Source organism: Psittacula echo (assembly GCF_963264785.1).
Source record: "Psittacula echo genome assembly, chromosome: 5".
Classification (NCBI taxonomy): domain Eukaryota; kingdom Metazoa; phylum Chordata; class Aves; order Psittaciformes; family Psittacidae; genus Psittacula; species Psittacula echo.
The window spans coordinates 36,692,328-36,719,741 of record NC_137739.1 but is presented as its reverse complement, the minus strand read 5'-3'; the positions used below and the strand labels follow the sequence as shown (position 1 = coordinate 36,719,741).

Here is a 27,414-nt window from a genome sequence, read left to right as displayed (position 1 = left end):
GGGAGAGTTATTTAAGGCTGACCTTAGTGGAAGGAAAATGAACAACTCCCTTACCCCACCCTGTTTTTCTCTCCACAACGACTGTTGCACTGAACTATCTGCGTGAGATACTTAATCCTTCACCATCCCTGCAAATATTTTGTAGATCAATTCACCCTGCTGTGCCTAGAGAAAATAATGGCAAAGAGACCAAGTAGAACTATTGTCAGGAGTGAAAAAATAGATGTTTGCATCATTATCTCTCCAGGAAAATCAGTGAGGATGGGACTTGACCTATCAAATGCTGGAGCTCACCACTGAGTCTGTCTTGCATCACTGTGGTTCGGGTCTAATTCAAACCTACGTTTCACATGAGCTTCAAAGCCAGTTGCTCCATCCCAAGCAAAACCTCTGAATGCCACGTACAGAAACACATGATAGTGGCTGTTTTGTGCTGGAGGGAGTATTTTGGATTTGGGGAAATTTAGATCAGGACCCAAACCCTCTACAGTTCTGGAGGAGAAGATATATGGGATGTGCAAGGAGTCTGGGTGGGCCCCACCACTTTGGGACATACAGGGTTTGAGGAGGCTTGCAATATAGAGATCAGCATGTGCATGTGCTCAACCTGCTCCAGGATGATATACACCATGTACAAGATGGTTTAAGTGAATTAATTAAGAGACATCAAGAAACCCTCATTCATTTGAAAGACACACTTGGAAGTCTGAAAAATGTCTAATCTCCAAACACTCATTTTACTGACCTGCCACCACCAACCGTACCAGCTGCACAATGAGAGTTCTGCAAGGATATGGTAGCGCATCTGAGGTGCAGTCACATAGGCTTTTAAATCCCTTACCTAATCTCTGCAAACCTCTCTATTCAGTTAAAAAAAAAAAAAAAAAAAAAAAAAAAAAAATCCAACAAAAAAAGGCAACACCCTCTCCCCATCAGTTTTCAAGGCATTTCAGATATTTTCTGCTTTCAGCCATGCCAGAAAAATGTCAGAGGTCCTCTTTTCCCTAGAAAACCTGTATTTTCCCAAAACATCATAATGAACAAGTGTAGGAAAACTGAAAACAAATTCTTTGCAGTGGAAAGAGCAGTACATTTTCTGGTCTCTGGAGGGAAAAAACAAGTCTGATTTGAGCTGGATTAAAAGTACAAATGACAGCTCAGGTCAGCCGCAGCCTTATCCGAATCAATTCCTGTTTGGGGGGGGGGGGGATGTAGTGCATGTGTGTGCACATACCTGTGGCTATAGGATTTGTAAATAATTGAGTTCTTCTGATCCTTACCATCACAGCACAAGAAGAAAGATTTGGTCCTGAGGGGGGTGACAGAGGTTCAAGCCCCAGATCTGCCACTTAGACGCTTCTTCCCAAAGCTGTTTAGGCATGTAATTACTTTTCAGGCTCTGTGCCTGGTCTGACTCTCCTTGATTCTCTGCCTTCTTTTATCTGTCAGCCTTTTACAGGGACAAGAGTACTCCCCTCCTTCCCAAGCACGTAATGAAGATGAATTCATTACAGCTGTAACACTTTAACAAGCACTGTGAAGATACAGGGTATCCTTACAAGTCCTAAATTAGGAAACTCCCTCTCAGAGGGTGCTGTGGTGCCTGCATGCATGGTCCAGACCTGTGCAAGAGATGCATTAATCTACTTCTGTCCATGATTCTGGAAGGGATTTAACCAGAGAAAGAGTATGGCTTTCATGTAAAAGCCAAGTTGGCAGCAGTGAATGGAATTAGTTCCCTGAAACATAACGATAACTCTGGAGCAGTAAACACTTATGGGGCCTTGGGCATCTCTTCTGGTCTCTGGGGGTGCATTCCACTTCCTGGGCATCCTGTATCCCATCCACCACTCCCACATGGACGCAGCAGATGCCTTGGGTCATCTAAAATAGTCCTTATGCTTAAGCAAGCAGGGTTACTCCAAGAAGGGTGTTCAACACATTTAGGATTGGGGTTGCATAGCCTGGTTACATGCAAACCAGACCATGTTACCAGGCACAGTGCACACGCCGGTGTTCCTACGTGGCCAGCATTACTGGAACTGAACAGGAATAGTGAGAAATGCTGGGAGAGAAAGCACGTAGCAAAGGCAAACCCCCTGGTGTGTTACTATTTAAAAGAGACCTCCCAACTACTGCTCCATGCATAATTGTGCAATTGGTAATATCTTGGCAAAGAAAGGCTTAGATCAGCTCATCTGCAAACAAGTGACCATTTTCCACCTCCAAAAGTTAACATTTTGCATGAGTGTAAGTTGGGGCTCTCCTGCTGTAACAGGCTCCAGGTTAGATTTCGTGTACTGCCTTCAGGCAAGACGGCCAACTTGATTCTCGACAGCAGAAAGATACAAGAGCCAAACTCAGGATGCTAGACCAGAAATATATCTTTTTTATTCTTAATATCATGTCAGCAGCAGCACAATTCCAAAATGAAAAATAATTCTGTTTCATATTTCTTTACACAGAGAGACAGACAGATCCACCCACAGCAGCAGTAGTGACAACAGCAAGAGACTGCTCAGCGAGGCACTGGGACATACAGATACCAAAGGGTACAGTGGGGCCTGGCTCCAAGGAAGGCTTTTCTCCTTTCTTTCTCCCTCAATGGCCTATGCTCCATCTATGGGAGGGTTTAACCTGGGCTGACCCATGACCTTGGCTTTCTCCAGGTCACTTTTTATAGAGCTTGCAGCCACATTTGGTGAGGTCTAGGGAAATGGCATAAAGGCTCCCATGGCCCACCCAAAGGACATGAACTCATACTTAGCTCTAAGCAGGCACATAATCCTACAAATCTCTTCCACTGCTGGGTAAAGGGAATTTATAGCATCTTTTGGTGGAGGGTGTGACTGGATAGATCCTTAGTCTTTTCCTCTGAGCAGTCTCATTCAAGGCAACTCTACAAATCTGACAAGCTTTGTGCACAATGCTTAGGGATACTTTAAGATGAAATTGAAAGCATGGGAAAAATCTAAGACGACTGAGGAAAAAGCCTAAAAACAGGAATACTGGAGGGCTACAGGAAATCCCAACAATATCAGAGATTACAGCAGGGGCTGTGGGCGCCTCTCCAGCCCACAGGAAGCTGATGGGTGATAGAGACCAAATGTTCCCTGATACGGGAGAGTGGATGAAGGGAAACTTGAGGATACGGTGCCTCTAGTAGTGGGACTGATATGGGAAGCAGCAATAATCTGGGTCGACTGAGCCAGGGCAACATCAGAATATCAGCTGCTTCAAGGGAAAATTGTGTTTTAAAAGAGTCTATCAAGTGACTTGAAATAAGTTTGTCTTTAGAAAAGGAATACCATCTAGTGGCCCAAAAAGGCAATAAGGAAGTGCAATGGCAATTAGAGAATCAGATGAATTTAGAAAATGAGAAGGAAAAAACAGATGAAGTAAGGAGAGGGATTAACATATATAGTGCAGTGATTCACCCTAGAGCAAGGGACTGCTCAAAAGGGACCTGATCATAGTAAAAGCAAAGCTAAAATTAGACACTTGCAAAAGCAGATTGGGATGCAAAAATTAAAAATAACTGCTGTAGCTGAAGGAAGTGGTGGAGATAACTGGATCGGGAGCCATCAGAGGAAGATGATTTCAAGGATGATATGGGAAAATGGGAGAAGAAAGAGAAGTTGAGAATAGCAGCATATCCCACAAAGACTACAAGTGCTGCCCCAGGGCAGACAGGTATGGCAGATCAAACTGCTGTAGCTTTCAAAAATTAAAAAAATGTTGCCCAGGTAGGTGCAAATATGAAGCCAGTGACAGAAAGTACAACAGTAGAGTGCAGGACTTAGAGAAACTGCTTCAGATTTTGAATTAAATGCAGATTCAGTGGTAAATTGTTTAAAGCATGTGCTCCACCAGCTTCATTCCACTTTGGGAACCTCCTTGATGAATATTTAATTATGCCATCATGGGCATTTAATCAAATTGCCCAGCAGAGTGGTAAGACAAGGATGCAACTGGCGGCATTAGCATGAGTCCATAAGCTCGAGGAAGACGGATTGTCTTTAATGAACTGATGGGGAGCTGCTCTAATGTCAGCAGGACATTATACCATTTACCAACCACCCACTCCAATGGAGCACAGGTATCTCCATTGTCCCTTGGCAGCCCCGGGGCTGAGTCAGACTCCTTGGACACCGGAAAAGCACACCCACAATTCACAGCAAACGCCCATATGGCAAAATGCAGGGGAAGAAGCAGTTTACACAGTTGTTCTCACATTAAGAGACAAACAAAATACTTTTACTCATATCCCACAGGGCCAAGCATCTGCCCTGCTGCACTTTCTTGTGTTAGGGAAGTGTTTGAATGATGATATCCTGAGGACAAAGAAAAGAAATTGTCTTACGTAGATGATATTCGGGAGACTGCAGCTACAGAAGGAAGAAGTACAAGAGGAAAGTAGATGAGTTTTAAAATTATTAGACCAAATGGGATTTAAAATCAATTTGAATACGGCACAATTAATGCAACCCCAGGTTAACTGTTTGGGAATTGGAACTGGTGAAACAAGAAAATGGATAGATGCTAGAAAGGTTAAGCCTTCTGTGAAATAGACACACTAATCAGCCCCAACACTGAAGAGTGTTGGGAAGACTTAATTTCTTATGGCAGCATATCTATAACTGTGTTAGTGTCTTGTGGTAGTATATTCATCTTTGCTAGTACTAGCAGAGCATTATGGAAATGACAGAAAAAGAATCAGGAAGGGAGCTGGAGCAAAGAGCAAGACAAAGATTTATCTAACATGAAAGAAGCTGCTTGAAAAGCTCCTGCATTAAAATTCCCAGTCAAAGGAAAGTTATTTGTAATAAGAATTTCAACATAAGCTGATTCTGTGGGAGCAGTACTCTTACAAAAAATAGTGAAGGAAAATGGATACCCGTAGCATATGAATCCTCCCCTCCTCCGGGCTGGACCAAAATTTCTCTGGTTATGAGAAAGCCCGCTTAGATGCAGTCTGCGCTGTGATGGTCTTTGAGGCTTTCTCCTCGATAGTCCATTTGTACCCCAGTCTACTCATACTCTGCTCTTAAGCAAAAAGAGAAGAAATGGGTATTAATGGGAATATCCTTTCAAAGGAAGCCAGTAATAAACCATGTGCCCTCATAGGAGTGATAAATTTGAACAAGGAGGAAAATAATCCAAGATACTGCTATTAGTGGAATGAGGAAACAAATAGTGGGGAAACTAGAGAAAGGATCATCCTAAGGAGCTTACAGACTGTCAATAACAGACAAAACCCTCTACACGATATCTCTACAGAAAGCTACTATGCTGACAATAGAATAAAATATTGGGTGAATGATAGGGAGGAAGGCAATGGCAAGCACTTAATGGGACACCTATGAATAAACCAGGAGATTTATTTTGCAAGCTTAGAGGGAGAGTGGTAATAAAATATATGTAAAGGATGTTAAAGTACACGGAAAGACTGAACACAATATTGAGAAACAATTTTGTGAACAAACAGATAAATTGATTCAGAGTTTGTTTACTGCAGCTCCAACCAGGAATCAGCTAAAAGAGAAGATCGATGGATAAATGTGGCTGGCTCAACAAGAGCAAGTTATCTTAGACAGTTGTAATAAGTTACATAAAGAAGTACAGGGTACTCTGGAAAGACTGGAAAGAATTTGTATTTGGCTCCAAACGCAGCAAGAAAGAGGACAGAAAAAACCCTGCATGAGGTGTGCAATGAAGCAAAAGTGGACTAGTAAAAGGTGCCAACCGCACTGGCTAAACCAAGGACCTTGGCAAATACTGCAAAGGGATCATCCAGATAAATTGTCAGAAACTAAAGAAGGGTATCAGTATCTGTTCTTATGGATATCTAATCAGGATTAGGTTGATGTGTTCTGCCTAAAAGGAGTACAGTGGATGGAACTGTTAAAATGCTGTTAAAGGAAATTGCCCATAGGTATGGAACAACAGCTGAGATAGGATGACAAGAAGAGTTGTAAGTGAAGTAACTCAAGCCTTAACGAGTAACATGGGAATTAAGCAAGGACTGCATATATTCTACCACTTGAAATCCTCCCAAATGATAGAAAGAAATGAGTCAGACTATTAAAAATAAACTAAAGAAAACTGTATGACAATATAAAAAAATTATAGGCTGAAAAGTCAAGCTCAACATTAGCAGCTTTAAGAAGCAGTGACAGATTATGGACTGGCTTATGATCCTACCATATTTTGTTTGTCCCAGACCCCAGTATACGATGGTAGGATAAAGAAAAAACCAAGGCTCAAGTAGAAGCAGCAACATGAGAAAAATAGGTAAAATGAGAAAGGACAAAACCAATTTATATATGGCTTATGAAATAAGGGGCCAAGAAATGTATTCGAAATCAGATAAAAAGGAACAAGCCTTAGAGACAAAATGGAAAGGGACCTATTATGTTACTAATAGGATAAGTCCTCTAAGATATTAAATAGATGAGGGCAATGGTAAAGACAAATGGGTTCATGTTTCTCAGATGTCCCCCTAAGGGGCAAAAAAATTCTGGAATCTGTCATTAATTTGTCAAGAACACAGACACAGAAAATGCCCCAAATAGGAACCTCCGGCGCCTGTTCAGCCTAAGCCCCCACACTTACAGCATGCCCCAGCGCAACCTCATCTCTCGGAAGCAAGGGAGCGCAGCCTGTGTGGTGTTTACCTCCTGTGTGGCGACAGCAGATCTGTTTATGTGCTTGCATACTAACGGGGCTGGCTTATGCTTCGAGTTTTGCTTATTTTCTATTTTCGTAGGGCAACAGATTTTACTACAGCTCCTTGAACAAGCAACAGCTGACAGAGTGATGGAGCAGCAATGCAAACTCTGAGGCAAAGCGGAGGAGCTGAGAGCTCCTGCAGTTGCAAGGATTTTTAACTTGGTTTTTCATTCCATATTAATAGCTTTGGTCTTTTTATAAATTGCATTAATTCTAGACATTTAACGAGGCTGACAATGACTGTGAAGTGCTTTGGAGAACTAGAGGCAACCACCATCAGACCTTTATGGTCAGATCAGAAAGCAAACACCTCCATGGAGGCTCCCTACTCAGTCCTGTCCAGGGGCCTGGTGTCACTGCAGGGTTTGCAGCATGCTTGCTGCAGTCATGGGCAGTAACCAAGGAGCTGGAGACTACTAAAGGAGAGAAGAAACAGCGACCTGCACGCCAGTAACGTGCCATTGCTATTGTTAACAAAATCATAAGCTGTGCATTAACTATACAGGCTTCATTGTTACATCTTGCCTATTTGAAGGTTTATTTTCTTTATTTTAGTCCATTTTAATGGAGTCACCTATGAGATTTTCGTGCTTAGATAGGTAACCTATGACCTAACTGCCTTAGTCTTCCACAGCTTGTGCCAGCTACTTAATCTAATAGTAATAACTTAAGACCCCAATTTAAAAATTGTTACAGCTCTTAAGGGAGCATTGAGAGTTACAGCTCAAGATCCGGATCCACCCAGATTAGGAAATCATAGCTGAAGCTTTGGAAAAAGTGCTCTAAAATTACAATAACTGAATGAACTCAGTAGTTTTAAGCATTTACGGGACAATCCTCTGAGGAGGAGCAACTTGAGGAGAGCAGCTAGCCCTGGTGTTGAACTGCTGATTTCAGTAATGGCCTTTTAATCAATTTAGGAGGAATTTAGGAGGGGGTTCAAAGAAGAAAGGAAACAGAAAGGAGGTATTGAAGCAGATGGGAGACTAAGTGCTGTCTGTAGCTAAGTAGTTAAAATTTGAAAGAACTGGAGGTTAAGCATGTGTATGTGAAGGTCTGAAAGGGGACAAAATGTAATGGATTATAAACTATTATGACTTGAGTCACAGTAGAAGTAACACTGGAAAGAAACAGTATATTTAAGTATTGGAGGATACTTATACTTCACAGTCAAAACTTAACTGTTAAACCTTGCATTTTCTTAAAGAGGAAACTATACAAATCATATAGAGTGGATAAGGATGGTAAAAGTCTATATAGAAATGTTATAACTGATCATGAAAACAACTAAGTTGTTGTTTCTGCCCTTCACTGTCCCTCACAGCTGTTTAGCTGCCTCCACACATCCCAATCCCAGCTCTGATACTGCACAGCTGCATAACCTTGGGCCAAACTTCTGAGCAAACTGCTAAGTTATGAGACAGCCTGAAAGAAGATAAGAAAGGGAAAAGTAGGGGGAGGAAAACTGAGAGCTTTGGGTCAGATCAAGCCATTAATATCTACAGTGAAAGCTGGATGAAACTGGGTTTGAGCATCCTAACCACATGTTACCTTCCTCAGAAATGGCTAGCAATAGCATTAGTCATACACCTGAGCTACAGCAGGTGACAGTGATATTGGGATAGCTAAGAACAAGGTAATGCTGTACCTGTCTGTGTAATAGACTGGAAAAGTGAAAGCATGTGAAATCCTCCCAAGGTCTGGAAAACTTGGGACACTAATGGCTTCACTCAATCTGCAATAACCAATAAACTCAGGGCCACCAAAAGGCTGATGAGGCTACCCAGGGCCACAAGCACACCAATAGCTGTGACTGCTATCTGCTATGAAGGATTGCAGCTGGGCTCTTGAATAGTCTCTGTTGTGGCAGCTTTTAAAAGAGGGCTTGAAGGGGGTGCCTATGCTCTCGTCTGGCCAGGACTTGCTCTGTGGTGCTTGTGCTGGGGATGATGCAGGTAGATAAGGACTGCTGTATGCCAGACAGACAACTCCTGGCTTAGGTCAATTTAGAGGTACAGAGCAGCTTATTGCAGCCTGAAGGAGTGGTACAGCTCAGGGTTTCTTGACTAAGCATCCCCCTGTGTGAGAAGCTGAAGGGAGGCTGGGAGCTGGAATTTTAAACATAGGGCTGGTTCAGGCAGTAAAGCTTCTCAAGCAGTTCTGCATTTCCTGACTGTGAGAGGCTGTAAGAGGCAGGACATGGTGGGGACTGAGGGCCCCCCCTGAAGTTGCTATAGGATTTGCTTTGGGGCTAAAAAAGCAGAAAAGCAGATTAATTTATTCTCTCAAACTGCAAAAAATAGATTCTCTCTCTCTAATAAAGAAGCTTTTCTCCTCTTCCTTGCACCCAGGAGCCTAGCATACAGTTCTTGACCTCAGCTTTGTAGCTTGGCCATGCCTTTGGTGTGTGCTAAGCCTCTTCCAGCAGTCAATAGAACAGCTACGCCAAAAAGCCAGCAGCCCTTGGGTCTGTCTGCCTACCCTCCTCTGAGCTGGCCCTACATACAAAAGTGGAAAGCTCTTGGGGTTGCGGGGTGACAGGCAGCGGTGCAAATGTTTGGAGAAGACGGGTAGGAGTTGTCAGTTGGGAACTAGGCAAGGGCAGAGCAGCAGGTTTTGGGGTTGCGAGGGAAGAGGAGAAGGAAAGAGCCCAGTTCTCATATTAACTGACAACATTGAGAGCATTAATCAGCGAGTGGAGCTCATCCCTTACGCTCTCCAGGGAGTGACAGATCGTCTGAGGGCTATCCAGGAGCTCAATGCTGTGGGTGTAGGGCTCGTATTTCACTGAGAAGGGCCGCTTGATGTGTGCTGCGTAGCTCCTGTAAAGAAAGGGTGCAGACGGTTGGTACAAGAGATGGATCCCAAGTCTCCTCCTAGCCATTACCATTCACTCAGATTGCAACAGGTTAGTGCCTCCTTTAGACAGTTTCTAGACAAAAGCTCTGGTTTCCCACCTCTCCAGCTCCACAGGGCTACTGCAGTAGTTGAGATCCCTCCTGTTAAGCAAGGAAGACCGTAAGTCTGACTGCGGGTTTCAGTGGGCTGAACACAAGTACTTGCATCAAACTGGAGAGTACACTGCACTAGTGAACTCCGTGGCCATTGCCAGGCATCCTCTAATGCAATTCATTTTATTTCTGTTTCAAAAATGCCAAGGAGATTTAGAAGCTAACTGCAAGAAAAGACCATAGTATTATAGTATTATATCCCTAAATCCTTTCTGACATTCATTTATTGACTAATCTCTGCTAGAGGATGGAGGAACTAGCTGCAAGCTGTATTAAGAATAGATCTGATAGGCAGTGGCTCAGGCCTGGGTGAGAGTATGGGCACCAGAGCCATATGCTTGAGCAAAGTAGTATTACTGCACCCAAAGCCAACTGGAGTTTAGATCTCAGTAATGAGCATGACTTTACTTGATATCTCTCAAGAACAAGACCTTGCTGCTACCTTTCTAATGAAGAAGTACATGCCCAGGTGTAAACAAATCAAGGGCAAGTTTTCTCCAAAATTGCTCATGTTCACCTCAGATTCATATGCTTGACAAGCTAGGGTGTTTTTATTTTCTTTCATGGATGTGTAAATATGGAGCTGGGGATCTATATTTAGGTACTTACGGCTACAGTCTCATGCTGGAAAGGCCTGGGAAGATAAGAGGACAAACAACACTAGCAACAGGCACGCTCCTCTCCTCTACTGAGGCTTCACCCTTTCGCTCCTGAATTGCTTAGCTTAGGGTACCCTCTTGTGGCTACCGTGAGTGTGCTTTGGCACTGGGCTCTGGGAAGCGTATCCTTTTCTCAGATGCTCTGGCTGGTATTGAGGGGAAGCCTAGTCCTGAATTGCCGAGGTTTGGGGGAAAAGGCCAGATAGGGCCAAAGGGCAACATGGTCAAAGCCGCAGGCTGGTGCTTGCAGGGAAACCAAAACAAGTGCAAAGGAATGGGATTTCTGGATGCTCACATTGACCACCTCCTAAAGGTGTGGCTTATCTCAGTTCTACCAGGTAACAGCTGGTTCACCTTCCTTATTAATGCCATCAGCCACAGCGATGACTTGTAGCACAGCTGCTAATGGTTCGAAACTTGACCTCCAACACAGGTGTGTTCACTTAATGCCTTTTTGAAACATGCAAGTATGACATGGGCGCTTGGAAGGACACTGAGGGTCCGTGCCCATGCTAGAAAACTGCTTGGAAGTTTTCTTTTGGGGAAAAGAGGCTTTTCTTGAGGGATAACACTGAAAATCAGGTCTATGGTGGAAGCTGCCAGTAATGCAAAAAACATAGATGTTTCATTTTTTTTGCGTCATAGAGTAACATCTGTGTGGTCTCTGAGCTCTTTCAAGAGGATCATTTACAGTGCTTCTCACTATCAAACCCCTCTAGTCTAACCTTGGCTGAGTATGGGTTGCACTTTTCCTTTTTAAATGCAAGGAAATGACTCATAAGGCAACAGTTGAAGATTTTTGTTGTTTTAAAGCAGCCTAGCATGCATGAGAAGACAGGCTCCCCCACGTGCTTGCTTTTGAGCAGCTGGACTCCAGGTTGTATGAACAGTACAAGTGAGGGTAATAAAAGCAGAAGCTGAAATATAGCAGTCCTCACCACATCATTTATGTGACACACCCCACTTGCAAGAACTGCGAAGTCATGTATATCGTGTAACACTTTGTCTCATCCTTTCCTAAGCTAAGACAAAATGTTACAGGCAAAGTTTTCCTCTGTCAGTCAAATGTTAAGGGATTGAGCTTTCCTCCTTGGGCAATTCAAGATATAACCAAGAAAACGTTTTTCTGAACAGATAACCATGTATAGAGCTGCCACTCTCTATCCTGTTTGCAGCCCCATGGAACAGGGAAACCCAGTTATGCTGCTGCGATGCTGTCTGGGGTCTGCTAACCCATGCTAATCAGCCTAGGAAACTAAAGTGCCTTTTTATCCATGAATAAATCTATCTGCATAAAGCAAATCTTTCTTGTTTGTACATGAGCTACTAATGATGCCTGGAGGGTTTTTTGCTGGTTGAGTCCTACCTCAGTTTACTTTTGGCATCGCTGAAGCTCTCAGACACAAAATATACAGACTGGTAGTTCTGGTCCTGGTAGGGTTGAACAGCAGCAGCATCAGGGTCAAAGTCCCGCAACTCTGGTTCATCAGACAAGGAATGCTATGGACACAGCAGAAAAATGTTGTCATGAAATTAAAGGGATCTGAGAGCACATGCGTAAACAGAGATGGAGAACAGATTTGGTATAGTCATTTGAATTATGCAAAGGAAGAAGGTGTTTTGCTTATAGGGTCTAGGGCAGAGAGGCAAGTTATGCTGGGACTTACTATGAGCTCCCCATAGGAAGAGAGGAGCCCAGCTCCATAGGCTTTGACTATCCCATTCTGTCTGCAGAGCCCAAACTCCACTGTAAACCAGTAAAGCTGTGAAAGGAGAAAGAAAAATGCATAGGGAACACAGCTCATCAGCTTCATCTCCTTGTCACTTCAGAGCCTTTGCATCATAGCCAGGATCTGGGGTTGTTTAAAATGAAAAGGAGCCTGTCACTTTGTCCCCTCTCCTTACCTTGCACCCATCACTGAGAGAGCAAAGTGCTAAACTAAGCTGCTGCCACACTGGGACAGATGGAAAATGTGCCCCTGGGCTGGTCCCCTGAGTACCCAGCTGCTGTTTGGTGCCCTTAGAGCAGGACAGGTCACCTTGCTGAGGGAGAGGAAAAGGAAGCGGATGTCATTTAATCCCATCCCAAAGAGTCCCAGCAGCGCTGTCATTAGAAATACGATGCTTGATGATACTCTGCTGCCCAAGAGAATTGGGTTAATGTGGAGGCTAGCTCTGCTGTTTAACTGATCTCCACTCACTGTCATTGTGAAAGAGCAGGTCTGGGGCAGCTCAGGTATGGGCTCTGAGCCTGCAAATCTGGGAAGGCCAGGCTGGACCACTCCCCTTGATACCACAGAAGTGCCGCTGGACGGGTTGAGGTCCCCATCCAGCAAAGAAGAAAACTTACTGTCGAAAGTTTCTCAATTTCTTCGTCGGTTGCTCCCAAAGATGCCAGCCCAATGTCCTGGGAAGAGAAGGGAAGAGGCCAGCATCAGGACAGATTCAGTCCTATGGCCTTATGCTTGGATGCTGTTCTTACTGCCTTGAGACAAAAGACATTGTTGCCCTGCACTGCTATGCATCTGCTGGGGCTTCATCATGCTCAAACTGAAAACTGCAGAGCCTGATATTTTCACTCTGTGTTAGGGTTCTCAGTCCTTCACTAGGGCTCCTGAATATTGTGTTCAATATAAATAAATCCTAGAACAAGAAGTGCTTAAGTGGTGAGACTGGGTTTGGTTTGGGTTCCTACATTGTGCCTTGTCCTTTCAGGGACAAGGGAACAGATGACTACCTTACCTGAGAGAACTGGGCAAACGTCTTGTCAGCCAGCATCGGGGCATGCCCCAGCAGCTCATGACAGCAATCCCTGCCAATGCCCAGGGAGAAAGGAGGAAAACACGGTCAGCAACAGACAGAGTTTGTCTATTAGGGGGAAAAGTTAACTGTTGGCCAGGTGGGATGTCTGGGCAGGGGAGGCCATTGGGGCTGGGCAATACTCACGGCTCAGGGGAGTGCATGGGAGAGGATGCGTGGCGGATGTACTGTGTGCACTGGAAAACACGGAAGGCCAGGCTGGCGAGGAAGTCCCGCGCCGACAGCAAGCCAGCCACTGGCCGTAGCTGGAAGCCGGTCCTCTCTGAAACAACACATACCGTCTCTGGGGAAGTGCATGGTCCATGTGGTGTGCTGGTGTCCCGCATTCCCAGCACAGACAGCAAAAGGATCAGTGCTGGAAACTAAAGGGCTTCTGCTGTGCTGAGTATAATCTTTTTGCTGCTACTAGGGAGTAACATCTGCCCTTTAGGTGCTCAGTGGGATCATTTGACTACAGGCTTGACCTTCAGTTGCAGCTCACTGTGTTTGGCTACAGTTCCCCCTGCCTGGGGTCTCCCGCTGTTCCCTGTGTGCAACATACAAGCTGTCACCAGCTCTCCTCCCCAATCTTTGCTCACATGTTTCTCCTTCAGGTTTGAGTTTCCCAGCTGTAGCTGCCACCATCATGCTGGAGCCCTGGCAGACCCTTTACCTGGGTCCCCCTGGCTCATACCTACCTTTCAGGAAGCGGGAGACCTCCTCCAGCTGAGGGATGTTATTCTCATTGTAGCCACAGTATTTCTCCAGTAGGTTAAAAGCTTCAAGGTATTCCTTGCAGGCATGGGTGGGATATAAGCTCTTCAGGGTGCTGTACACCTCCTTCCTTCAGGAGGAGAGGTGGCAGACATTTAGTGGCTTGATATGTCTAGTCCTCTCCTGTCTTTTGGTTGTTGCTGTCAAAAACTTATACCTCTACTTTTCTTGTCCTTATGCCTTTCTCCTCCACTAAGTCTACGCTTGTGCACACTGATGGGGTATGCAAACATACAGAAGCACGTTCAAATGAGCCTGAGTAGTTGTATCTGCACAGACCTGTTTCTTACCTTCAAGTTCAGAAGATTGTATAAAAGGTATTAAATGGAATGAAAATATTCCCTGTAGGTTAGCTCCTACAGTTGCGCTATGAAGACAGTCAATATAACCAGGAGATTACCTTGTTTAGGAGCCTGTGTACTCACTGATATGAGCTGCCCTTCTTTTCAGTGACATTCCTGGGAATAGTTATGTTCAAAGGAAAAATTTTCCTAAGTGAGGTACAATGCAGATATTCACCCCAGGACTCATACTATAAGCACCCTTTGATTGGAGGCCACTGCTAAGCCAGGTCCCCTTAGCGAATTGGGACTCCAAATTATCTACCTTCCTCTCCTTTGTGACAGGCTTCTTTGGAGGAAATTCCTGGGGACTGCAGCATGAAAGTACTCTCTGTGCAGCCCCAAGGGAGGAAGAGACAGAGCATCACTGTTGTGGAGGTAGCTTGCTTTCCTGGATGCGGTGCCTAACATAAAATGCTGTACAATAAGTTACTGAGTTTTATAACAAGCCATTAAGTAGGATGCTTGCACTGCTGATGCATTTTTCAAGAGGTCACTCCCTAACCATTTAGGTTTTGATTCCCAGCTTCTAGTGGTGAAGCCAATAAAGGTCACAGATTAAATCAGTGCTCACCAAGTAGCAATCTCCTCTGCCGTGTATTCCACATGAGGGATCGGGTCCCCACTGCAAAGCAAATGCACCATTACTGACAGCAGCAGAGCACAAGCCAGGCTTCTCTTCACTTTGAGAAGGAAGCACTTCAGAGAAGCTCTGATCTGAAATTCAACAATCTGCTTTAAACCAAACAAGAAGACAACAGGAAAGACAAAGCCTTAATACTGGGTCATTTGTACAGGTGCAACAAATACACAAAGAGAAAAATGTTAGTCTAGCCAGAGGTGGTAAATGAACAAGAGACGAGCAAAAGCTTGAAGGCATAATATTTTCCAGGGGAAACAAAATTGTTTTCACTGGGGGAAAAAAAAAAAAGCGCAACAAGAAAACCCAGAGAAATTTTGTATGAAAATAAATTAATTTCATGTCCCTGAACTTCATGAGGCTGTTGACTCCAAGAATGAATCAGTGGCTGAGAAATAAAAGCAGCTACTGAGAAAAACTAAATGCATTTGAACTGCAGCAAAATGTATTGTCACTAAGTTTGATTGTCAGTAACATTGATATAAGTAGGAACTAAAGAAGACTGACACTTTTGCCTTTCCTCCATCATAATTACCAATTGCATTTTCTAAATCCTTCTGTTCTGTATTTGAACAAATGAGATATTCACATATTACAGTAATAAAGCATTGTTCCTTTTTCACTAACAGACTAAAGGGGTGCTACGTAGAGGCTCATAAATGCTAACCTGCAGATGAGATGTGAGAGAAGATACCTGAAGCGGTTGCATCATCTTAGGACAGTATTTATTCTTGTGTCTCTCAGAACTCTCCTGCTGGCACAGTGACTTTCTGTGCATTTAGTATTAGCAAAGGATAAAAACATCAATGTCTATATTCTGGACTTCAAATCTGCAAAGAACATGAAACCTAACAAAGCAGAAAGCAGTGCTGGGATCACATTAGTTGCAGGGGTAGCTCAAGAAGGTGACCCATATAATTTCCATAGCCTGCTTTCAGCACAGCTTGCTACAGAAATCTACATTTAAAGTCATGCTCAGAGAGGGAGACGCTACAGTGAAAGACAGTGTTACCAAATAGGATCTATGGAATATTTTACAAACCCACCTGCATATTAGAGCTGTGTTTGATGTTGTAGAGAAGATGTTGAGTGCTATCACCGCATTTATCAGAACAGAATTATGAAGTAGGAGTACAAGAGAGAGTCTTAAATTTATATACGACAATGATGAGACCATTACTGGAATCTATTTAATTTGTTGCAGAGAGTTAGGAGGTGAACCATTTAGTCTATAAATACTTTCATAGCAAAAAGAAAAATAAAATCTGATAGCAGAATTCAGTCTAACAGATGAAAAGCATGTATGATCCATTGGGTGAAAGCTAAAGCTACTGAAGTTCAGTTTAGAAATAAACCCCACATTTTTTCACAGCCAGGATAATGAACCATTGGAACAAGTTTTCTGGGCATGTGGCAGCTTTTTAGGTAATTGAAACACCAAACTCAAAACTAGGTATCATTCTAAAAGAGACACTATATTTCAAAATAAAGTTTGAGGTCTGAAGGGATTATATATGGCTTTTGTCATGCACAAGATTTATTCTTATTAATTTAGGAATTAATCACTATAAGCATTTTCTAATTAAGAAGAGACTGGAATACATACAGAAAAGACAGACACAAAAAGAGCTGGTAAGGCTGAATGGGATACAAAACATAAAAGAAAAGAAGGTAGTACAATGACTTCCCAACAGGTTTCGTTGACATGGCATTATCCCCATATGAATGTTAGGAAAGGGACTTACTGCTTATAATGAAAAGCAATTTCAGCTATTGATTTCCTTCTCTGGCGATACACTTGGTCAGAGTAGCCCTGTGATGATAAATAGGAACAGAGACAGGTTTTTTAATTACTAAAATTTCTCACCCACCAAAGTTCATCACTGACTGAAGAAACTTCTCTCATGGTGGTGATTGCACTACCGTTCCCTGATCAGCTGCACTAAGCAGTGTTGTCCAGCTCACTGCTTCTGAGAGAAGGCTCAGGACGCGAGGATGTGCCCACACAGACTAACTTACCGGGTGATCCAGATCCAAGTCAGGGTCAAACTTGGTGACCAAGTGGTGACACTTGTCCAGTTCACAGATTTTTCTGGGAAACCAGTGAACTGTGGGTAGAGAGAAAGAGAAAAACTGGTTGTGGAAGTGAAGATGGAGCATCCCTTGCTGAGAAGGGGTTGTGAGGTTGAATAAGATACATCTGACACGATGTACTGAAGACACACAACAAACAAATGACACAACTGTGCCTTCTGGGCAGTACATCCACACTCCCAATGCTCTTGTTCTACAGTCAGGTCTAATGCCATGATCTGTACCTCATGACTTCCCTGCCCATCTCTCAGTGGAACATTTTATGACAAAAGTAAACAAGAAGATAAAAATTGGATTTCACTTAAAGATTCTAGACTTCACATTAAAAACAAATCCAGAGACCCAACTGGTTGTAGGGCAATCACTGCAGATCTCTAGAGCTATTTTACAATAAGAACAACCCTGTCTTCATAACAGGATGGCATGGAAGCATCCTGTAGTTTAGTGCTTGATCTATACACAGTTCTTGACACATAGGTAGGAAACAACTTCACATTTATAATATAAAACACTGGAGTAGGAATGGAGAACTGTATAGGAGAGGTGTGAACAAAGGATGAAATTTCATCTCCTATTTCTGTTTTTCCAATCTGCACAGGAGAAATGGCTTTCAGGATTCAGGTGTGCCAGAGGCAGTCTTTTTAGTTTTGCTCAAATTCAGCGTACAATAGCCCATCACCTTTTCTGGGAACAACCCTGTTTCTACAGATCAGCCTCTCTGCAAAAGTGAAACAGTTTGTAAGTTCCTTACATTTGTCTTCCTTAGTGGTCCTCACATCTTCCGTTACCCTCTTGATGGAGCTAATGAAAGTATTGAGGTCAGAGCTGTAGACTTCACAGCGCACAAAGTATTCCAGTTCAGCAGACCCTTCTCGGGGCTTTCGGCTAAGCCTGGTCTCCAGGTGGTGAATTTTAGCTTCAAATGTCTTTTGGGACATGGAAAAGGAGAACAAAAGCATTAAACAGCACTTGAAATACCTGCTGGTACTTCCCAAAGATGTCTATATGAATGCATCTGGGAGGGATTCCCCTTGGTTGTCTTTTTCTTCCTTTTTTTCCCCTCATTGGGATAAACATATTTCCACAGGTTTCCTTTCTGTATAGACAACCAGCAGGGCGGGTCAATAACTACTGTAGAATCAGAGCCATAGAATGATTTGGGTCAGAAGCGACCTCAAAGACCATCCAATTTCAACCCTCCTGCCACAGGCAGGGGCACCTTCCACTAGACCAGGTTGCTCAAACCCCCATCCAGCCTAGCCTTGAACAGTTTCAGGGATGGGTCATCCAGAGTTTCTCAGGGCAACCTCCTCCAGTGCCTTACCATCATCACAGTAAAGAATTTCTTCCTAATGTCTAATCTAAATCTACCCCCTTCCAGTTTAAAGCCATTACCTCTTGTCCTATCACTACTCACTGTCATAAAAGTGCTTTCTCCGGTTTTCTTGACGGCCCCTATGGGTACTGGTAAAGAAGATCCTATCAACAGTGGAAACTGGTGCTGTGAAGTGACATCTCCTATGGCCTCCTCTCCTTCAAGCTCCTACTGAAGGCAGAGGTGCTTTTTTTGCTGGTGGGGGGATAAGGAAGGGGTTGGCAATGGCGTAGCAGAGGCTGGAGCTGCCCGGGCTGGGGCAGCGGCGCGGCGCTGGCCGTGGTGCTGAAACCGCGCGGCTGCGCAGTACCCAACCCGCAGCAGCGTTAATTTGGGGCTCCCTAGCAGAACCGATATAATTTGGCCTCATTATCACAACTGGCCTCCCTCGAAGAACAGAGGAAAAAAAGGATTCTGGTCTGGTAGATTTTGAATATTTTCTTTAGATCAGTGAAAGCTGATAGTACAAGCCCAAGTCCCTGAGCAATGACCCAATCTCCCCCACGTCTCTGCAAGATCTTTGGTACAGGAAGGGACATGATTTCTTTTCTTAATCAGAGGCAGAATGATGAGAAGGAACAGATGCAATGCCATAGGTAAACTAAATAAGGAACGTGTTTTTTAATGTACCTACCAACTTCACTATTACATTGTCCCCTCAACAATCAATACCTTTGCATTAATCTGACAGCTGTGATTGCATTACCTATGCTTTGGCTTCATGTAACACATACAGAAGAGTGAAACCAGTTTCCCTGAAGCCTGATTCATGATGAGGCAAATGTCATTATGCCCGTCTGCTTTCGTATCTTGTACCTGCATTGCCAGAGGGATCTGGGAAATGAATCTTCCTCTTTTGTGGCTTGACATGCTTGTCTTTTTATTATATTTAAAGCTCTCTCTGTGACAAGCTCAAAGAGCTTTTTACTAGGAAATCTTTTGTTGCAGCAAGTAAATTGCTCCAGGAAGAAACATAATATTTGACCATAAGCTGCCCTAGCTTCTTCCTTGATGTTTTAAAAATTGTTTAAATTATAGATTTTATATACATCGTAACATAAAATCTGCCAAGTACAAGAGGCTGCACTTCTATGTTTCATACCTTCTAAGCGGTCTGTTGCATTTGAAATGTTACACTGATGGATTTTTCATGCCTTATCTGGCATCTGTGCACTTCTAGGAAGGAGACCCCAACCATGGCAACACCAAGACTTGTTTGACAAGCTTGTCTTAAAGATTCCTTCAGTCTTGAGACAAGAAAATGAATTTTCTTGCAACAATCCTCTTAGAGGAAATGCAAGAGGTTTTTTAATTGCTCAAGATCTTATCACTTTCTGTACGATTATCAGAGATAGTATTACCTGGGCAATGAACAGTTAGAGTGCCCTACAATTTCAGGGCAATACTTATCCCCCAAATACACCTTTTGTATGTTTGCAGCTGTTAGGTAGTTTTTTTGCTGTATAGTGTTGCTGGTGATCTGTTTTTACCCCAGAAGAGGTTGATTTCATGCAAAAGAAGGTGCTATGTAATTATGTGTATTAACACGTGAGCTAGTAGCATGCCCTTGTGACAAGAAATGCCAACCATGTACTGAATTATAGAAGCAAGACTGTAGACAACAAGGTCAAAGGCAGTGATTTCTCCTCTCGGTCTGGTATGAGTGAGACTACGTCTGGAGCACCTTGTCCCATAAGAAGCAAGGCATTAATGTACTTCACGCTATGCACTGTAGCATAGTGGAGAGCTGCCAAGAAGCTCAGGGGGCTGCAGCACAATGTTATATGAAGAAAGACTGAGGGAACTGGGTTTTTTCAGCCTTAAGAAGCGAAGGAGCAGGGGAGGTTGGTTCACTGCCTAGTACCTGTAAAGCAGATAGAGCCAGGCTTATCTGAAAAGTACACAGTGGGAGGACAAGAGCTGGAAGCAAGGACATGAAAAAGAAGAAGAAAAGAAAAAAAGCTTTTTACCATGAAGGCAGTCAAATGCTGCCAAGGGGTCCAAGGAGATTGTGGGTTCTCTACCTTGGTGATATTCAAAATGCAACAAGAACAGTCCTGATCAACCTGCTGTGACTGGATCTGCTCTGAGCAGGAGGTTGGACTAGAGACCTCCAGAAGCCCCCTACAACCCACGTGACTGATTAATAGGAACAAAATGTTCTTTCCTCTCACTGCTGAAGTCAATGAAATTAAACTATTATAGATAAAATATATCTCAGAGCCTCAGTTTGCAAAACACTTTTGAATCCTTCTGGACGAAAATGTACTACATAATGCAAGTTGTCATGTTTTGATTACTGTTTAAATAGGCAGTACTTATCTCAGTCTTTCCATTCATGGTACTGAGATCCTAGATAATGCAACATCATATTGCTGGCTAGGGGGGAAAATCTCAGTTACCAGTTTCCCTTGACATTAAAGCCATCTACAGGGCACATCTCCAGGGAAAAAACAGAACCCTTAACATGTCAATCAAATTCATCCCTGAAGTAGGGAGATATTTTTGAAATCAATATGCCAGTTTTATATTCAGGGTGAAGCTTTTCCTGTAACAATTTGACCAAGGGACAATACGGCAACAGCACTGAGAGGCTGACAAATCCTTGACCCACAAGTTAGGTGGGTTTGGTCTGTAGCCATGCAGGGCACAGATCTTGCTTCAAATGGGGGATCAGAGCCCTGTGCATGAAGTTGAAATGATGAGCAGTGAAGAGGGCTGTCAGAGAACTCTACAAGACAGATGGGTGTGGATTGTAGGTGTGAAACTGTGTGGTTTTATCCAGAAATGAAGCAAAGTTAAGCCCAGAGCTTAGCAGCGCTACCAGATAAAGGTATGGCTCATTCTGAGTGATGAAAAATAAGGGCATGCTGGGCATGAGCAAAGCATGACTGTGGGGATATCAGAAAATTAACTTATAATTTGCAGTAGGAAGGCATAGTCTGAGTCTTATTTAGTAGACTCAAATGAGGTCCCACAGAACAGCCATGAAACCTGTAATGTGTTCCTTGAGTCCTATACAACATATTAGGTACTCACCTCAAATACCTTAAGTGCACGGGACAGTGGTGAAGTCTTGGCCCCCTTGAGCATGAAGAAGAGGTTCAGCATTGCTCTCCCATCCTTCTCCTCAAAGACAATGGTCTCCGTAGGCTCTGCAGCATCAGTGGCTGCAGCTGCAGCTGCAGCTGCAGCCTCTCTTTCCTTCCTGGCATCTTCAATGAGACTTTGACGCCTACCAATGAACCGTGGAGACTGAAGGCAGAATAGAAATAATTAACACTTCTGATAGAGCTGTAGGGGAGATCAGAGGCTTCGCTGATAGCTGGGTGAGATATGACATGTGTGTCTCAGAGAAGGTAGAAGGGGAAGGTTGGACTGGCTTGCCTGACTTTGTAGAGGAAAATATAGTGATAAGGACTGAAGTATTAGAAATGAACTTCTGGAAAAGTGGAACTTTAGGAAAAATCTGTGTAAAATACCCTTGTAGCATGACTGGAGAGTGGGCTTCACTCTGTCGTGGTTTAAGCCCCAGCTGTAAATTAGAACCACGCAGTCTACTTCCCCCCACACCCCCCAGAGGGATGGGGAGGAGAATCGAAAGAATGTAACTCCCACGGGTTGAGATAAAAACAGTCCAGTAACTAAGGTATAACACAAATCACTACTGCTGCCACCAATAATAATAATGATAAGAGAAATAACAAGGGAAGAGAATACGATACCGCTCGCCGGAAAAAAAAAGAGCCCGACAGAAAAGAGGACGTGCCCTTCTGGGTAGCTCCCAGTTACATCCCCTGGCATGACGTGCTGTGGTATGGAATACCTCTTTGGCTAGTTTGGGTCAGGTGTCCTGTCCCTGCTTCCTCCCACCTTCTCCTCCTCCCTGGCAGAGCATGAGACTCACAAAGTCCTTGGTCAGTCTAAATATCGGTGTTATCAGCTCTGTTCCCAGGCCGAAAGTCAAAAACACAGTGCTGCAACAGCTACTAAGAAGGAGAAAAACTGACTGCTACTGCTGAACCCAGGACACCTCCTCACCTTCCCTAGTGACAGTTTCCAATATCCTTCAAAAAAATAAGAATCGGAAACAATCATGCAGATCTCGGGTGTCTGATAAACTCAAATGGAGAGATGTTAGGTAAATTTGAAGTCATCTGAGAAAAGATAACTATGAGGGACAGCTGTAGCCCACAGCTGTGGCATGGCCTGGCCAGGAAAAATTAACTGCAGGTTTATTAAAAGGGCAGCTTAGCTAAACTGCTCCCAAGATCCAACATAACATTTTCATTTGGCATTAAGTGGATGCTTGCCCATTGAAATGTAATTGGAACCACATCCATATATCCCTGAAAATAAATTCCTCCCACTGATCTATAGATTTGGTTTGTCCCAGCAAACTCCTGCGGATTTCTGTTACTTGGAATTGCACCTAAAATGCCGTAACTCTGCGTCTGGAGTCATGTTAAGTCACTCATTTATATTTATAGTGAGCTACAAACTATTTCAGTCACTGCTGTTTCTTTTGTTATACAAATAGCTCATATACTAACTTATTTGTTCATGGTACTTTACAACCAGTTTTCCTTTTAAAGCCAGCTCAGCTGGTTCCAATTTTCCATGTTCAAAACCCAAGCCAGCTGACAAACCCCCAGAACTTGCTAAAAGAAACCTGGGCAGCACTAAAAAAGGACATAAAGCCATCCAACACCTGCATATAGAGCAGGATTGGCTGCAGTTTTCCCTCTGATTACATTGAAAGTAACAGGAAAAAGAGAGAGATGCTAACCAAGCAGCATCTTCCCTACCTTGTGACAAATTGGAGAATGTTTTCCTCTTAAACAGACAGTCCACTCAACTGCTAAGCCCTTTTTCTCTCTAATTTTCAAAGCCCACCATTAGCAACTAATGTTTCCTGAGAAAATCCTCTGCTTCAAGGGCGTAAAACTGACATTTAAAATTCAGTCTGAGAAATGCAGCACATGTAGGTGCCAGCCTATGCACTTCTATCCAGTCCTTTCTTTAATAAAGTTACCCCTCTGAAATGGTATTTGCTGATCTTCAACCCTTTTACTCCTTCTGGCATAGAAAAACACCTAGCAAATAAGCACTGCTGGTTGTCTAAACTGATGGTATTCATGCCCAAAGAGAGAAGATTTCTAATACATATCCTCAGCTGTAACTCTCTCAGTCTCATGAAAGTATTCAGCTTTAAGCTTGTGTTTTATATCACTACTGTGTTTAAAGCTAAGCTGATGTTTACTTTAAAGTGCCTGCAATAAGCAGGGCAAACAACCTTTGGCTAACCACCATAACGGGGCTGTGCAGCACTCCCAAGCCAGGCAGCACGTTAGCTAAGGATGTTTTATCACACTGTGCCCAGAGGAACAGAGGTGCAGCAAGATTTTACTTGTGGGGTGGAGCGGGGGAGAGAAGGTAAAACAGGCCCCCCATGTTTACACTGTAAATCAGGTTAAAATCTGTCTGTGAAGAGTTTAAATAGCAGGAAGACTTGTTTGACTGGAAAGCCACATGGGAGAGGTAGCCTTGACCAGTCAGACCTGTGTGCTGTGACTGGGTGGCCGGTGGCAGTCAGGAGTGAGGGGTCCTGGAAGCTGCTTAGCTCTACGGTGGCATATTTGGGGCAGGTAAATTTAAAAATTAAGGAGACAAAAGACATTTCTTAGGAAGAAGAGGTCCGGGAGGGGTCAGCCCTCCTGCTGCCTCCTCTGTCAGGTAGAGGCTGCCTGGCTGCACGCCACCCCATCTCATCATCCTCTTCTCTGCCCCTCATCATTTACACTCCTTTTGCTGGAGATTAGGAATTTGGCATATAAACTAACCAAACTGATAGCCCATGATAAATGCCTGCCTTTCTTCGGAAGGCACCATTACATGGTATTTCCAAATTGCCTTGCAGAGTAGATCTCTGAGTGTGTATCTAGCTACAGTGAGAACTTTAATTCGGTTTTGCAGAGCATTTATTTGCCTCACTGAGGCTGGAGTCTGATATGGTCATGCACCTCTTATGAAGGATTAGTATGCACTTCTTATGAAGTGTTAGTTCATTTTTTCTTTCTTGAATTTGCTGCAACTCAGAGTTCCCTACCTGAGTAGTCTCATTAAAAAACTGTGTTCGGAGTTAAAGTACTGTGGCCTTTTATTCCTGGCACATTATTTGCAGCAAGCAGGAAGGATTGCAGAGGCTATTTCCCACCCAGCAGCATGGGGACAGTAATATGCCCTTGCTTTCCTGGGCGCTCCTTCCTGCTGGTGTGCCTCCAACTGCTGTGTGGTGTTTGGCTCCACTTGTGTGCTCTGTAACCAAATCCTGCTCCAGCTACACTCCCAGAATGTCTTGTAAAAACTACCAGCAGCAGAAAAACTAAATACATGACAAGAGATTTTTCCATCGTGTGAGTTTGATGTTTGGCTGGCCCAGGTGACATGTAAAATACCTGACTGTGTAAATGAGTTCTGGGATTGTAAAGGTCATTTTACCACCTGGGTGCTAGTCCCTGGAGTTTAATGGCAAGGGAACACCTCAGACCTGCAGGAGCCAGTGCAGTGGTGGGCAGGGGCTGGGCGGCCAATCACCCATGACCAAACAGACACCACAGACGCACAGACACTGGGTGGCCAATCACCACACATGGCCACGCAGACACACAAGACGTCCCTGACACACAAATGCAGTCACACCTCTTGCCTGGTAGAAGCCAGTAAAATAAGTGACGTGGTTTTCAAGATCTGTGCTAGGTGAAAGCAAAGGGCAAAGCCTTTCATGCAGCCTGCTCTCAAAATGATCCTTACAAGACTAAATTTGGGGTTTTTTTATTTTTCTGAGAAATTCTACTCAAAGAAGGGATACAAATATGGGCTGAGGTTACCCCTGGAGGACAGAGGAGGAGCCACTCATCCCAAGCAGGTTGCTATGCTCCTGACAGTATACCTGGTGAACCCAAATTCCTCTGGCCCATTTGTTCGTGGCCTGTTTCCCATCAAACATGAAGCAGCACCCCCACAGTGTGTAATAACATGACATTCTCCCCTTCTCCAGAGAGCAATGAGCATCTCAAATACTTATTTGATAAGCAGCCTGGAAAATACCAGGCTTTCAAGAACCACTTAAGTGTTCATTACTCTGACAGAATGAAAACAGTTGTGTGAGAGGGAAGCCTTCCCTGATTTCCATTTGTTACAGAAAGCAAGCTTACCTCCTTGTTTCCTAAATATATCACTTCCTTTCCAGTATGCTCCACTCTCCAAAACACCTCTTGCTGCCTATGCAATGGCTGATTCTACAAAGTCAGAGCACCACACAAGGTAAGGACAGTGGGTGAAGAAGGCAGCAGGCATAGGTGAGGGAAATGAGGAGCTCTATAACCAACCTGCTGGAGTCACCCTGCAGACTTCTGCCAAACACATTTGCCCCCTAACCCGTCTCGGTTCCTGCATTTCCTCTTGCGAAGCATCCTGAGGGGGTCCCTTCCTGGTGCACCCACTGCTACGATCTGCTGTGGCTCCTCCAGGGTTGCCCGCAGCCTGGTCATATCTGTGAGCCACAGGACTGTCCTGTTCTGGGAGCCTCAGGCTCTTCCTGCCTGCCCTGGCATTTGGGTTAGGAGGTGAAATGTCCCTGTCCCTATAGACAGTCCAATGGTTTGGCCAGACTTGGCTTTCTAAGGGCACTTGACAGATCAGCAGGAAGTTTTCATCTCCTTTCCCTGACACATACAGATCTGGTGTGTGCAGAAGCATTCCACCAGCTAAACCCTGGGCTGGGTCCACATCAGGGAGGGCTGGGAACAGAAACGGGGGAAGGATGTGCTGGGAGAGAGCGTAACTGTAGACGCAGCAGCGAACAAACTGATAAAACTGCCTGTGCCTCATATGTTGTCTGAAATAACAGCCACAGTTTTACATTATGCTAGAACAAGTGAAATCACTGCAGTTTTTGCCTTGAAACCAGGAAAACATTAAGATTTTCAAAGTGCCTTTCACGCTGTGGATTCCTTGTTATTCCTGCCTTAATTCTATGGGTTATTTACCCTGCTTTTGGGTGGGGGAAGGTGGAGGTTGCATTAGTTCAAGATTTCATCCCCCTAAATGTTTGCATTTCACATGTACCTGTATGTAGAGAGAACTGTTCAAGTAATTTCCCTTTACCAGCCTGAAGCCCAGAGGTGCCCATGTGGGGGAACTCCCACAAAGGCAGTGTTGGTCCATCTGTCCCTGCCTGCCTCTTCCTATAGCTACAGGAGAGGCTGCAGTTTTTGGAGGGGGAGGGAAAGAAGTGGGGTAGGGTTGTCTTACCATGATGGCCTCAGCTTGCTTGGAGTCCAGCTCTGACACTGCCCTGCGGAAGCCTTTGGCTGCAGAGGTGGAGATGTTCGGGGTTGGCATCTTTGCTCTTCCGTGAGCTCTGCTCTCTGCTTTCCAGCTCCTTGCCAGCTCTTTATAGGGCAGGGCTGACGTCAAAGACTCTTTCAAACCTCCTCTCCCTCTGCAGCCTCCCCATCACCACCTCCCTCCTTTCTCCCCCTCAGGCTGAAAGGAGGAGGGGACATGAAGGAGAGAAACATTTCTGTCCCATTAAATCTAATCGCTGCAAAGATTGCAGACACTCTGCCTTCGAAAACCAGACACTCCCCCCACCTGTTTGCCTGTGCCCAAAAGATTTCCACTCTGTTTTTTCCCCCCCTTTCTTGATGGAGTTCATTCTTGTGCTGTGTTTCAGTCCACATTCGCTTTCCCAACTTGAAAGTTGCGTGAAAGGATTTTGATCTGTGCAAGGACAAAATAGAAGGAAGGAAACAATTCAACCCTCTCTAGCCCTTTTTTTCACTTGTTTGCCTTGTCATTGAGGCAGTAAAGAAATAAGAAAATAACACTGATTCCCCCAAGGCAGCCGTGGGACTGGATGCTGCTCTCACTTACGCACCTCCTGATGCCTGGCTCCTAAAAACTCAATGTATTTCAGTGCTCT

General features: G+C 44.1%; 1 protein-coding gene across 1 annotated transcript; it reads right to left on the bottom strand.

Annotated features, from left to right (window-relative positions):
* Positions 1-9,394: 9,394 nt before the first annotated feature.
* On the bottom strand, positions 9,395-26,831 carry TH (tyrosine hydroxylase; the record flags this gene model as incomplete). The annotated part of the gene is made up of 13 exons (XM_080618421.1): positions 9,395-9,554; positions 11,769-11,902; positions 12,070-12,165; positions 12,753-12,809; positions 13,145-13,214; positions 13,349-13,484; positions 13,900-14,045; positions 14,891-14,941; positions 16,702-16,769; positions 16,976-17,064; positions 17,802-17,976; positions 21,465-21,680; positions 26,742-26,831. 13 exons carry the CDS (start codon positions 26,829-26,831, stop codon positions 9,395-9,397), a joined length of 1,488 nt encoding a protein of 495 aa, XP_080474547.1.
* Positions 26,832-27,414: the final 583 nt, after the last annotated feature.